Below are 14,523 nucleotides of genomic sequence, written 5' to 3'. Positions count from 1 at the left end.
CTTGAGTGGTCACCCTGAGAGAGACAGATTCTTATGAAGAGGCAATCAAGGCAACAGTGGAAAAAAACGTCACTTTCTGCTTCCTTCCTTCCTGCTGTCACACAACTGCAGCCTTACAGAGCTGAATTCGTTTTTTTTTTTAAGTGGACGAGTGTGCAATTTCTTCTTTTATTTTCTTTGAGTGCCAGTTTGAGTGTAGCAGTGGCAGACATGTTTGTCAAATGACCCAGTGCTGTTGGAATCCCATTGTGAGATGTTTTGTTGTCTTGCTGTGTAAAATGACACTGAGTCTCCAAGGTCATTCCTTGTAGGGAACTGTGTACCACTGTCATTCCCGGCAGATGTGTGAGAAATTCAATCTTCGTTGCCACTTAATTGGACAATAAGGGAGGTGTTTTAGGTTAACCCATGTCACAGTGCCCTTGACTTGTCAGTTGCTTGTGGTGGATGAATTAGTAGACACACTTCTGAAAAAGTGGTTGACATCTTCCAATTCTGAGTGTCAGTAGAAGACCAACTAACAGTAAGAGATTTTCCCTGTGACAGTGTTGCCCCGAATGGAATGTTCGTTTAACAGCATTGGATTTTATGTACTGGATCTAGATGTTTTATTGTGTATGTATTTTTTTTAGAGTCGTGCTTATTTTGGTAATACTTTCAGTTTCTGTCATGACACAAAGCACATGCATACTGTACAAGCACATACAAACACATTCGAAAACACTAGTTCTATCAATAATTTAATCCCAGTTGCCAACAAACTTCACTTTACATTTATAGTTACAGAGCAATAAAAAACATCAATATTAACAAAAACTGTAATCAAGTCAAACATACAATGACAACATTTGGCAAGTGCGAGCATAAACATTTTCTGTTGTTTTTCTCGTAGAACAAACACTTTTTTCTTTTCACTAAATTCTCATTTTGGCTTAAATGCCATGTCTTTCAGCCATCTCCCCAAATCACACCTCAAGAGTAAAAAAATAATGGCAGTGTGATTGTCCGAGATTTCCTGAAAATGTCCCAGCTATTATAATCACTTTGTCATATAAAATCCTATGGCATGAAAATGTGTTTTCTAAGACTATTCCCCTCTCTTTTCCCTGGGATGAACAAGTGGTGTTTGGGATTCAGCAGAGCAGCACATTACTTTTTGGTACAATGTTCTGGTAAAGTCTAAAAACTGACAAAGGTCTATTATATTAGACTCATAACATGGCTTCTTTCTTTTTCCATACAAAGTCTTTATGTATGTTTAATGTTGCTAGTTTGAGGGATTGAAGGCCAAATGACTTTCAGGCGGTTTCTGACTTAAACAGAACTCTTTACACCTTTTTATGCACTTAAATATAAGGATTACACATTTTTGTTTCATGGGATCCAGAACTACACATTTAGCCCAAAATGTTTTACCTTCAAACTTGTGTAATAAGGCCCAAAACTAAAATGATAGTACCAATAGTACCAAAACCCTCCTGACGTGACTTCATGGGATCTTAGAAAGTCTGTAAAAATGTCTTGAGCTGCAGTGTTTCCTCCACTGATATCCTGTCGTGGTAGAAGCTGAGTCCAGTAAGGAGCTCTACGTCTCGGACCCGGGAAGCGTGGAACTCGGCCCACTTCTGAACCCACTGGAAGTCTGAGCCATTCTGAGGAGACAGGGAGAGGAGGGCTTATTCACTGTAACAATATTCATAGATTATAAGCATCTTTGCAAACATTGCTTCCAGAACTAGGTCAAATACACATATACTTTCAAATACCTTAACATAATTGAGGGGGACATGATTACGTTCGGAATATGCACTTCTGGGACTATTTCATTGGTTGCATTGTACAGGACAAACTAAATCAAGTGGTATTTAAAAGTATTTTAAATTTGCAACTGCTGTGAAATGGCTAGCTAGTTAGCAGTGCGCACTAGTAGCATTTCAATCGATGAGTCATTCGCTCAGACCGTGAAAAGTAGTCATTTCCCTTGCTCTGCAACGACCGCTGCTTTTTTAGCGCTATAGATAACGATGAGAGGCAGTTGTCAATGTGTTCAGAGGGTCCCTGGTTCAAACCCAGATTGGGGTGACGAGAGGGATGGAAGCAACACTGTTAAACATACAGCCTCTATTTGACCCGGTTTTAATCACATTAGATTTCCTCAAAAGGATTCCAGGTGACCCTATAGGACACAATAAGAGGACAGCTAGACAGACAGGCAGCCGATGTGACTCACAGCACAGGTCTCAGTGTGGTCAGGTCTATGGGGGAGGATGAAGGATGTGGTCTCCAGACGACCCTGGCAGTCAGCAGGGGAGAAGGACGAATTCCCACAGCTGGTCAGGATCACATAGAAGTGAGTGGGGATGGGAGCCTCGTGTCTACAGGATAGAGAGAGATACAATTAGAGAGGCAAATAGGCCATTGTCAATACTGTGTTATAGCATTGTATCCCCTGCTAAATGAGTTAAATGTCAATCTGAAATAAATAAATGTAATAGATTACAACTGAGAATATAAAAACAACACACCCACAAAGAAACTCATTGTTGATGACCACTTACAGTGTGATAACTTTGGGAGCATCAAAGTGTCCATCGTAGTGCTGGTCAAAGATAGGTCCACTGACAACATTGACCCCATTCAGCTGCTGGGAATATTTCACCAGGAGGACATCGTGGAAGTACATCCAAACATCTGAAAATATATTATCATATTTGTGAAGGCATGGATTTACAACCCATATCTGACTGTCGAAGTAACTCAGTAATGTATCCAGGGCCTGTATTCACAAAACGTCTTAGAGTAGGAGTGCTGATCTAGAATAGGTTTTCCCTTTCAGATCATAATGAATGTGAAGAAATGGACAGGGGGAACAGCACTCCAACACTGAGACACTACAGGTTAGCATTTTCATTGTTCTGGAGGCAGCTCTGTAGAGTGGTCACTAGAGCCACAAAGTCATAAAATCCTCACTGCTAACCCTAATCTTAAATTAAGACCAAAAATCACATTTTTGTTTTCATTAATTCTTACAATAGATAATTTTGGGGAAATCGCTCAGTTTTGCCTCCAGACAAAATACTTTTTACAATAAAAGTTCATCTGCATACAATCCCAGATCTGTGTCGACTTCCACCATCTGCCACCAGAGCGCAGTGTCTGTAAAGTTATCAACAGAATGCCTCTTCTTGGAGGCCAATTTCTGGGGGAAATAAGGGTAATCACATATCATACTACATAAACCACCTTTAATGATGGATTTGATTTCTCGGTGTCCACGGGCATCAATAACACTCAACACAACCTCCAACACTCTCACTTTGATCACTATGGAATCCTGAGGGTGGCATCATATTAAACAATCCTAACCACTATGTGATTCAAACTCTACGGCTACGCCCCAAATGGCACACGATCCCCTGCATGGTGCACTACTTTTGACCAGAGCCCTATGGAAGTGAATCAAAAGTAATGTACTATAAAAGGGAATATAGTGCCATTTTGTGGCCTGTGGTAATCTCAATTTCACGTCAACCAGAAGCACACACTTTCCCCTCTATTAAGCAACACATTGGCGGGTTATGATTAATTCACCACAAGTTGTTACAGGAATGTAACATCACAACTCAGGCACTCACATCGGCATTACATGCCAAGTACAGGGTACAAAAAGGAGTGGGATTTTGAACATAACCATCTGCCTTACCTTACAATAGCATAGCAAGAATGTCCTGTTGTCGAGCCAGCAACACAGCATGGTAATTGAAGAATACAACACTAAAGAGAGTTGAGGGAATGGGCTAGGTTTTTATCGTGACCCCTATCTGGTAAATAGTGTTGAAGCACCCTACTGCACAACTGTCCTCTAAACACAATGTAACAGAGATCCTATGTCTACTGAATCAATGGCTCACTATGACCACGGTCAGATTACAATCATAATTCACTGGGAAGCGTTTACGTAGAGACCAATCTGAGAGCTCAATTGGGCTAGAAATAAGCCTCAAACACTGATCCTATCTACGGCTTGTTGGTAAGATTTAAAAAGGTACAATTTGCCTTATTTTAGCGCCCCCAAAACGTAATACTTCCAGGTCAACTGTAATATGAATACCATTGTAAAGCACAATTTGTCCCCTTTCCAGCAAAATCTATGACGAGACATTCATGCTGCCCGTCTCTGCATGATTGAAGGAGGCAATGAGCTCCGTCAGGTCTTTTTAAAAACAAGCAAAACTTTCCGTATCACGAGAAATGTACTGCGTGATATGGAAAGGGGAGATAAACTGTGTGGGGGAAACAGCTTTTTTCACCCGATCTGTCCAATTTATCACCTCTAAAATGTAAATAATACACTATAAAGAGTTTATATAATGTGTCAATCCATACATATTTGAAGGTTTGTATCAAATTTGAAATTGGGTTTTTAGGGCGGCACTAAAGTTATCTTCAGAAGTAAACAGTGGCTGTCACGGCTTTTGAGAGTCATGATGGCTTGCAGTGATGATGCAAAAAATGAATGCATTCAGTTCAGTGGAGGCTCCCTAGAGGAGGAAGGGGAGGATCATCCTCCTCAGTGAAATTTAATTTAAAAAAAAAGTGAAACATTAAAAAAAAAAGTTATCCTTTTTAGATAATATATTATAACGACCCTGGGTTTATAAGCGTGGAACTCTACTCTGCCGCATGAGCATGCTTTTGCGGCAGCGGCGATAGCGCGCCGGACCTCGGGCTCGAAGGTTGAGGGTTCGAGACCTGCTCCTTGCGGTTTCATTAAAATATTCATAGGTCACCAAATAATTGGTTAAAATACACTGTTTTGCAATGAAGGTCTACAGTAACTTCAACAGCACTGTCTGGACTATCACCATAGTGTAGCCGGAGGACAGCTTGATTCCATCCTCCTCGGGCTATGTTGATTTCAATACAAAAACTAGGAGGCTGGTAGACATGCATGGTAATTATGATCACTTTCGGGGGATGTCCTCCAACCAATCAAAGCTTTTGCAGTATGAACTGACATGTCCATCCAATCATAGATGTAGGATCAAATAATTAACCTATTGTATTGGGATTGTGCCACAGAGCATCATGGGGGTTCTATGTGTTAAGAACCCCTTTCATTATCTGGGGTACACAGAAAGGTGCAAATTAAAAGCAAGGGTAGACCTTTGCCTGAGATCAGTTTCATGAAGAAGGATGAAAAGGTGAGGGCGTTCAATGCCAACTGGTATCAAGCGTATAGCTGGTTAACAGAGAGCCTATCATCAAGTTGCCTGTATTGCACATTTAGATTCTTTACATGCTGAACATCTACGCTGGGATGTTGAAAACAATTCCAAATGATAGCTTCCATCGCATCATACATTTAAAAAAAAAGTTAGATTAAAGAGAGAGGTTGACGCAGGATTTTTTCCCGCGTGCGCTCAAGTAGGCGTAAGTAAGTAGGCAAAAACTCATGACAAATGTGGCAGCAGCCTAGGCTATACCTAAACATTAGAAATCTGACATGCTGTATGAGATGAAAACGAGACAACTTTTCCGTGTGATCAACTATAGACTACTAATAAGAGCAGCTGCATACAGCCTATGCGCCCAGTCCATCTGGTCAGGGTAACTAATTGGTCATTTATAGTTAATTTGTGTGTCAGGAAGAAATGTGAATGTGATCAAATGTTGATAATATTCCAAATTGGGTTGGCTAGGCTGCCTATACGATTTTAAGCCAAAATTAATCAATCAACATAATTGTGACGACAGATGTGTGTAAATGTTTTATAAGGCCTACAGTTGCATAGGCCAGAATGATGCAAACATGCATAACGCAAGCTCACCCTGTGAGTTCTATTGTCTATCAGTTGTTGTCTATGTGTCTGGGTAGAGGAAATCCCCCTCCTGATCTAGTCTAAATATAATTTATAAGAACAAATATAAGGTTGCTGCAGTTTGAATGGGTTCATGCTGAACATCTACTCTGGAGTTTTTTTCAGGATTTTCTGATGTGTTTTCTTGCTTGATCATGATATGCAATTATATAGATATGGTTAAAGTGACTATGCATATATGATGAACAGAGAGTAGCAGTAGCGTAAAAGAGGGTTTTGCAGAACACAATGCGGTTAGCCAATGTGCAGGAGCATTGGTTGGTCGGCCCAATTGAGCTAGTATGTACATAAGGGAAAACTCCAGGCCCCTGGAGGTAAACTCCAGGCCCCAGGAGGTAAACATTTCCCCACCGCTCTTTGACCTATGGTGCCAGTATGTAGATGATCAGGGCTTTATTCAGGAATGTTTCTTGAGCTACTTTAATGTGTCAAGTGGGCAACATGTGCAGCCTCTGTTTGACTTTATGAATTTTGAGAACTTCATAGAGAAACTCGTGCCCAAACCTACGATGGCGCAGCGTTAATGGAATGCATCTGCTATTTGTATTTACAGGCAAGTCCCCTCATGTTCCATGATTAAGTGGTGATGACTAGTCCACTCCCATTGTCAACTGGCACATTTAATGTTTCCCCTCCACGCACTGTGAATACCCCTATCAATTTTCTCACATTACTGTATGTACACAATCACATTATTACACATCAAAGATTTTACTCCTTGCTTGGACTAACTCATTCTTAGCTCTTTTGTCTAACTGTGTGGTGTCTTGTGTTATTGTTTTTGTCTTCCCAGTAAAATTCGGTCCTGCACTGGTCAAGCCTCTGAACACCTCAACTCACACCTCATACCCTCCTTCAATCACTGCTGTGATCCCCTTCCAACACTGTAAGTATCCTTCTCATTCCCATTCCCCATAATGCTGTACTATAAATGTCTTTATTAAATGCTTCAGGTTAAAATACATTTGTCTTTGATTTTTGAAACACTTTGTGGTCTCCGTGTGTTCCGCGCCTGGGTCTCCCATCCTCCTCAATATGTCACGTCACCAGCCTCCACGGATTCAGTTGTACAATTGACTAGGTATCCCACCTTAACCTGTTCCTGTCCCTTTCTTATTTTTAATCTGCGAGAGAAGTGCTACACCTGGTGGTGAGAGGCTGTACGACACAGAATGAGTTGCATTAGTTGCATTACATGACTGGGATGGCTGTGGTCTTAGACGATTTTTAGAGCCTTCCTCTGACACCGCCTGGTGTAGAGGTCCTGAATGGCAGGCAGCTTAGCCCCAGTGATGCATTGGGCCACAACCCTCTGTAGTGCCTTGCGGTCAGAGGCCGAGCAATTGCCGTACCAGGCAGTGACTTCCAGCGTATACAGACTTCCGGCGATGCAATTTTTTGTTATTTCTTACATTGGTACCCCAGGTCATCTTAGGTTTCATTACATACAGTCAGGAAGAACTACTGAATATAAGAGCAACATCACCTCACCATCAGTACGACATAGGAATATGACTTTCCCGAAGCGGATCCTGTGTTCTGCCTTTCACCCAGGACGTCGCAATAGAACGTGCATTGAAGATGTCGTTCCCATAGCAACAATTAAAACATTCCCAAACCAGAAACCGTGGAATGATGGCAGCATTCGCGTGAAACTGAAAGCGCAAACCACTGCTTTTAACCAGGGCAAGGTGACCAGAAACATGACCGAATACAAACAGTGTAGCTATTCCCTCCGCAAGGCAATCAAACAAGCGAAGCGTCAGTATAGAGACAAAGTAGAGTCGCAATTCAATGGCTCAGACACAAGAGGTATGTGGCAGGGTCTACAGTCAATCACAGATTACAAAAAGAAAACCAGCCCTGTCACGGACCAGGATGTCTTGCTCCCAGGCATTCTAAATAACTTTTTTGCCCGCTTTGAGGACAATACAGTGGCCACTGACACGGCCCGCAACCAAAACATGCAGACTCTCCTTCACTGCAGCCGACGTGAGTAAAACATTTAAACGTGTTAACCCTCGCAAGGCTGCAGGCCCAGACGGCATCCCCAGCCGCGCCCTCAGAGCATGCGCAGACCAGCTGGCTAGTGTGTTTATGGACATATTCAATCAATCCTTATCCCAGTCTGCTGTTCCCACATGCTTCAAGAGGGCCACCATTGTTCCTGTTCCCAAGAAAGCTAAGGTAACCGAGCTAAACGACTACCGCCCCGTAGCACTTACTTCTGTCATCATGAAGTGCTTTGAGAGACTTGTCAAGGACCATATCACCTCCACCCTACCTGACACCCTAGACCCACTCCAATTTGCTTACCGCCCAAATAGGTCCACAGAAGATGCATTCTCAACCACACTGCCCTAACCCATCTGGACAATAGGAATACCTATGTGAGAATGCTGTTCACAGACTACAGATCAGCATTTAACACCATAGTACCCTCCAAATTTGTCATCAAGCTCGAGACACTGGGTCTCGACCCCGCCCTGTGCAACTGGGCACTGGACTTCCTGACGGGCCACCCCCAGGTGGTGAGGGTAGGTAACAACATCTCCACCTCGCTGATTCTCCACACTGGAGGGTACGTTCTGAGCCCTCTCCTGTACTCCTTGTTCACCCACGACTGCTTGGCCATGCACGCCTCCAACTCAAATCATCAAGTTTGCGGACGACACTACAGTGGTAGGCTTGATTACCAACAATGACGAGACGGCCTACAGGGAGGAGGTGAGGGCCCTTGGAGTGTGGTGTCAGGAAAATAACCTCATACTCAACGTCTACAAAAAAATAAGATGATAGTGGACTTCAGGAAACAGCAGAGGGAGCACCCCCCTATCCACATCGATGAGACAGTAGTGGAGAGGGTAGTAAGTTAAGTTCCTCGGCGTACACATCACAGACAAACTGAATTGGTCCACCCACACAGACAGCATCGTGAAGAAGGCACAGCAGCGCATCTTCAACCTCAGGAGGCTGAAGAAATTCGGCTTGTCGCCAAAAGCACTGAAACTTCTACAGATGCACAATCGAGAGCATCCTGTCAGGCTGTATCACCGACTGGTACGGCAACTGCTCCGCCCACAACCGTAAGGCTCTCCAGAGGGTAGTGAGGTCTGCACAACGCATCACCGGGGGCAAACTACCTGCCCTCCAGGACACCTACACCACCCGATGTCACAGGAAGGCCATAAAGATCATCATGGACAACAACCACCCGAGCCACTGCCTGTTCACCCCGCTATCATCCAGAAGGCGAGGTCAGTACAGGTGCATCAAAGCAGGGACCGAGAGACTGAAAAACAGCTTCTATCTCAAGGCCATCAGACTGTTAAACAGCCACCACTAACATTGAGTGGCTGCTGCCAACACACTGACTCAACTCCAGCCACATTAATAATGGGAATTGATGGGAATTGATGTAACATATATCACTCGTCACTTTAAATAATGCTACTTAATATAATGTTTACATACCCTACATTATTCATCTCATATGTATATACTGTACTCTATATCATCTGCTGCATCTTTATGTAATACATGTATCACTAGCCACTTTAAACTATGCCACTTTGTTTACATACCCTACATTACTCATCTCATATGTATATACTGTACTCGATACCATCTACTGCATCTTGCCTATGCCGTTCTGTACCATCACTCATTCATATCTTTATGTACATATTCTTTATCCCTTTACACTTGTGTGTATAAGGTAGTAGTTTTGGAATTGTTAGGTTAGATTACTCGTTGTTTATTACTGCATTGTCGGAACTAGAAGCACAAGCATTTTGCTACACTCGCATTAACATCTGCTAACCATGTGTATGTGACAAATAAATTTGATTTGATTTTGATTTGATGCAACCGTTCAGGATGCTCTCGATGTTGCAACTGTAGAACCTTTTGAGGATCTCAGGACCCATGCAAATCTTTTTAATTTCCTGAGGGGGAATAGGCTTTGTCGTGCCCTCTTCACGACTGTCTTGGTGTGTTTGGACCATTCTAGTTTGTTGTTGATGTGGACACAAAGGAACTTGAAGCTCTCAACCTGCTCCACTACAGCCCCATCGATGAGAATGGGGTTGTGCTCGGTCCTCCTTTTCCTGTAGTCCACAATTGAGGGATAGGTTGTTATTCTGGCACCACCCGGCCAGGTCTCTGACCTCCTCCCTATAGGCTGTCTCGTCGTTGATCAGGCCTACCACGGTTGTGGGGACAGGCTATCTAGATCATACAATTTGACCACATCAGTGCATTTGTTAATATGATAATAATCCACATAAAGTACAATAATTTGTTAAAATAGAGGCATGTGTGAAAGTGAAAACTTACAAAAAAATACAGATAATGGGTGCTGATCTCGCACTGTTGGTAGATTTGGCACACGCTGCACTTCGCAGAGAGCGAGTTTTTAGAGATAGGTGGGATTTCTTTGTGCCGAAAGTACAGATGGCTCATCAAATATCGTTTCCCAAAACCAATTTTATAGGATTTTTGGGAGGATTTGAGACCTACTTTGAAAAGGCAAACGCATGATTTAGATGTGCATCCAAGTGCTATCCACCCTAGGGTTTTTGGCAAAGGGCACTTTTCAACAGGAGCTTGCCAATTGGCATTTTGCAGCTCTTCAGGTTGAAGTCAATAGGGGTTTCTTTGCCATGATGCCATCAATGGGTTCCCAAATACGAACGGAGGCATAGACGGCCCCCACATCGCCATAAAACAACCGTCCCAAAACGATTTCAACTATGTGAACAGAAAAGGCTTCCACTCTTAATGTTCAGGTTATGTGAAGTGCAAAAGACGCTGCTTAATATGGTGGCAAGGTGGCCAAGTGGAACGCACCACTCGTTCATTCTGCAGAACAGCAATGTTGGCCTATAAGTCTACAGGAGGGGGCCGTTGAGGATGGATGGTTTATTGGTGAGTGTTGCCTACTCATTTAAAGTATATTTTTGCGATTGCTAAAGCAACTTGAATTGTCCCAACTGTCCTCTCTATGTTTTTATTTTTACTGGTCAAGGCACAACTGAGCAAATAAAACCTTTTGGTTGTACTCAATCTCTGACACTAGCACCTCTATTTCAGTCTCTAAAAAGGTATTATTTTTTCTGGTTGCGCCATTGTATTTCATGGTATGGCATTGTATAGTCCCCAGTGGCTTTCAAGGGAAGATTTCGACCATATATGGCTAATTAGAGGCATTTTGAAATGCTAATAGCCGTGGTCTTGCATGAGCACTGAGACCAATTGGTATTTCTCAATCTCCTAACGGTGTGCGTAAAAACGGTGTGTACCAACGTTCCAAATTCTATTCATAAGTAGTATTTTAGAATAGTTTCTATGCAATATTGATAAATGAGGCCTCAAGTATGTGTGCCGACGATTTACACTGATCATGGCCTGAAGCCAAAATGTTTGTGTTTTGTTTTCACCTTTCATTATGCACTAGGATTTTTTTAGGCACCATGATGTTTTAATAAACATCTTTATTTTGCATTCAAGTCTCAGTTTTGGATTTATTCCTGTTTTCAACAGTGTGAAGGTCACCATCTGTTCCATTGGTTTTCCCTCCATAAATGTCCGAAGGTAACAAAATGTGGAGAGCGCACAGGAGAAAACAGACAACTTCTATAACACCCTGAATCACATCATTGCAGTTTACTTCCCAAAACAGGTGGTTGGGATGCATGCACAGCAGAGGATACTGGTGGTAGAAGCTATAAAAGGACAGGCTAACAGTAATGGCATGAATAGAAAAGTACCAAACACATGTTTGACTCCGTCCCATCCTCCTATAGCTCCTCCCACCAGCCTCCACTGATGCACAGGATAAGGAGTGGATTTCACTTAGACTCAAAGAGCCGATTTAAAAAGCAGACAGAAAGCCTTCAGTGAAAAAGACGTGCCTTCACAGCACACTGAGGAACAAAACCCAGAGAGATCAGAGATTGCTATATTGTAATTACTTCGCCACCATGGCTTATTTATTTCCTTAACTTACCTCATCTGCACTCACTGTATATAGACTTTTTGTTTTCTTTTGTTCTACTGTATTATTGACTGTATATTTTGTTTATTCCATGTGTAACTCTGTGTTGTTGTATGTGTCAAATTGCCACGCTTTATCTTGGCCAGGTCGCAGTTGCAAATGAGAACTTGTTCTCAACTAGCCTACCTGGTTAAAGAAAGGTGAAATAAAAAAAAAAATGAAATCAAAGCAGCAAGATCAACATTCTACCACACCAAAATCCCCCCCAAAAAGAAGAGGGAGATCCCAGCCACATGGTATAATCAAATTAAATCCCTGACCAGAACTAAAAAGACCATCTCCATCGGGTTCAACCCAGACAACCATTCTGTCATTGCCAATGCTATAAATGACAAGTTTTCATCGGTCACCACATCATTACCACCACTAAACCTGTCAGACCTACCTGCATTCTTGCCAGCTATGCCACTCCCTACTGTTGAACAATAGGAAATGCACAGGAGACTACTCTCCGTTCCAACCAGAAAAGCCCCAGGTCCAGATTCATCAGGAAATTTGTAGTTGAAATATCCATCCCCCCCTGACAGTCATCTTAAACACCTCACTGTGTGAAGGAGTAGTTCCAAATCAATGGGAAAGAGGCAATAGTGGACCCCCTGTCAAAAAGTAATCTACTGAGCCTTGACCAGCTGAAGCCCCTCTCACTCACTCCTCTTCTGGTAAAAATGTGTGAAGGTTTTGTTGCTGAATGGGCAACACAGGATACCCAAAATAACTATCTCCAACCAACAGTTTGGCTGCCTCAAGGGATGCTGAACCACCCAGTGCCTCGTAAGCATTGCAGACTAGCTGCACAGAACAGCACACACCAGACGCACTTCCAGCACGTGGGTCCTGACAGACTAAAACAAAGTCTTTGATCTTGTGGATCACACCATTGCAAGTATCTGTCAGACCAGAGATCATGCCATGGATTTGTAACTTCCATTCCGTCCGTAGCCAAGTGACAAAATACCATGAGACTCTATCCTGGGCCCAATAACTCTCCTATGGCCTCCCCCAGGGCACAACAATTGGTCCAAATGTATTCGTGGCTCACGTCAATGGTGCATCAGATGATACGCTACCCAACTCCTGGGCCTTTGTGGATGACCTGAACCTCATTGAATCAAGACACATACAGTTGAAGTCGGATGTTAACATACACTTAGGTTGGAGCCATTAAAACTTGTTTTTCAACCACTCCATACATTTCTTGTTAACAAACTATAGTGTTGGCAAGTCGGTAAGGACATCTACTTTGTGCATGACAAGTAATTTTTCCAACAATTGTTTACAGACAGATTATTTCACTTATAATTCACTGTATCACAATTCCAGTGGGTCAGAAGTTTACATGCACTAAGTTGACTGTGCCATTAAACAGCTTGGAAAATTCCAGAAAATGATGTCATGGCTTTAGAAGCTTCTGAAAGGCTAATTGATATCATTTCAGTCAATTGGAGGTGTACCTGTGGATGTATTTCAAGGGCAACCTTCAAACTCAGTGCCTCTTTTCTTGACATCATGGGAAAATCAAAAGAAATCAGCCAAGACATAAACACCATGGGACCACGGAGCCGCCATACCGCTCAGGAAGGAGACGAGTTCTGCCTCCTAGAGATGAACGTACATTGGTTTGAAAAGTGCAAATCAATCCCAGAACAACAGCAAAGGACCTTGTGAAGATGCTGGAGGAAACATACAAAAGTATCTATATCCACAGTAAAAACAAGTCCTACAGTGGGGCAAAAAAAGTATTTAGTCAGCCACCAATTGTGCAAGTTCTCCCTCTTAAAAAGACGAGAGAGGCCTGTAATTTTCATCATAGGTACACTTCAACTATGACAGACAAAATTAGAAAAAAAATCCAGAAAATCGCATTGTAGGATTTTTAATGAATTTATTTGCAAATTATGGTGGAAAATAAGTATTTGGTCACCTACAAACAAGCAAGATTTCTGGCTCTCACAGACCTGTAACTCTCACAGACCTGATTATCTCTCCCTCAATCTGGGGCTCCACGCAAGATCTCACCCCGTGAGGTCAAAATTATCACAAGAACGGTGAGCAAAAATCCCAGCACCACACGGGGGGACCTAGTGAATGACCTGCAGAGAGCTGGGTCCAAAGTAACAAAGCTTACCATCAGTAACACACTATGCCGCCAGGGACTCAAATCCTGCAGTGCCAGACGTGTCCCCCTGCTTAAGCCAGTACATGTCCAGGCCTGTCTGAAGTTTGCTAGAGAGCATTTGGATGATCCAGAAGAAGATTGGGAGAATGTCATATGGTCAGATGAAACAAAAATATAACTTTTTGATAAAACCTCAACTCGGCGTGTTTGGAGGACAAAGTATGTTGCATCCAAAGAACACCATACCTACTGTGAAGCATGGGGGTGGAAACATCATGCTTTGGGGCGGTTTTTCTGCAAAGGGACCAGGACGACTGATCCGTGTAAAGGAATGAATGAATGGGGCCATGTATCGTGAGATTTTGAGTGAAAACCTCCTTCAATCAGCAAGGGCGTTGAAGATGAAACGTGGCTGGGTCTTTCAGCATGACAATGATCCCAAACACACCGCCCGGGCAACGAAGGAG

At 42.7% G+C, this 14,523-nt stretch overlaps 1 protein-coding gene across 2 annotated transcripts in view; it reads right to left on the bottom strand.

Annotated features, from left to right (window-relative positions):
• Positions 1-727: 727 nt before the first annotated feature.
• The window catches only part of LOC135557468 (ectonucleotide pyrophosphatase/phosphodiesterase family member 1-like), a 70,203-nt gene continuing 56,407 nt past the window's right edge, over positions 728-14,523 (bottom strand). For both annotated transcript variants that reach the window (XM_064990735.1, XM_064990736.1), the window contains exons 23-25: positions 2,559-2,691; positions 2,231-2,375; positions 728-1,652 (exon numbers count right to left, since the gene is read on the bottom strand). In XM_064990735.1, coding sequence (XP_064846807.1) covers positions 1,500-1,652; positions 2,231-2,375; positions 2,559-2,691 — 431 coding nt within the window. In that variant the 3' untranslated portion in view covers positions 728-1,499. The remainder of the gene's footprint in view (positions 1,653-2,230; positions 2,376-2,558; positions 2,692-14,523) is intronic.

The sequence above is a fragment of the Oncorhynchus masou genome, chromosome 16 (genome assembly GCF_036934945.1).
Source record: "Oncorhynchus masou masou isolate Uvic2021 chromosome 16, UVic_Omas_1.1, whole genome shotgun sequence".
Taxonomy (NCBI): domain Eukaryota; kingdom Metazoa; phylum Chordata; class Actinopteri; order Salmoniformes; family Salmonidae; genus Oncorhynchus; species Oncorhynchus masou.
The sequence above is the reverse complement of the archived record's forward strand: the minus strand, read 5'-3'. Positions and strand labels throughout refer to the sequence as shown.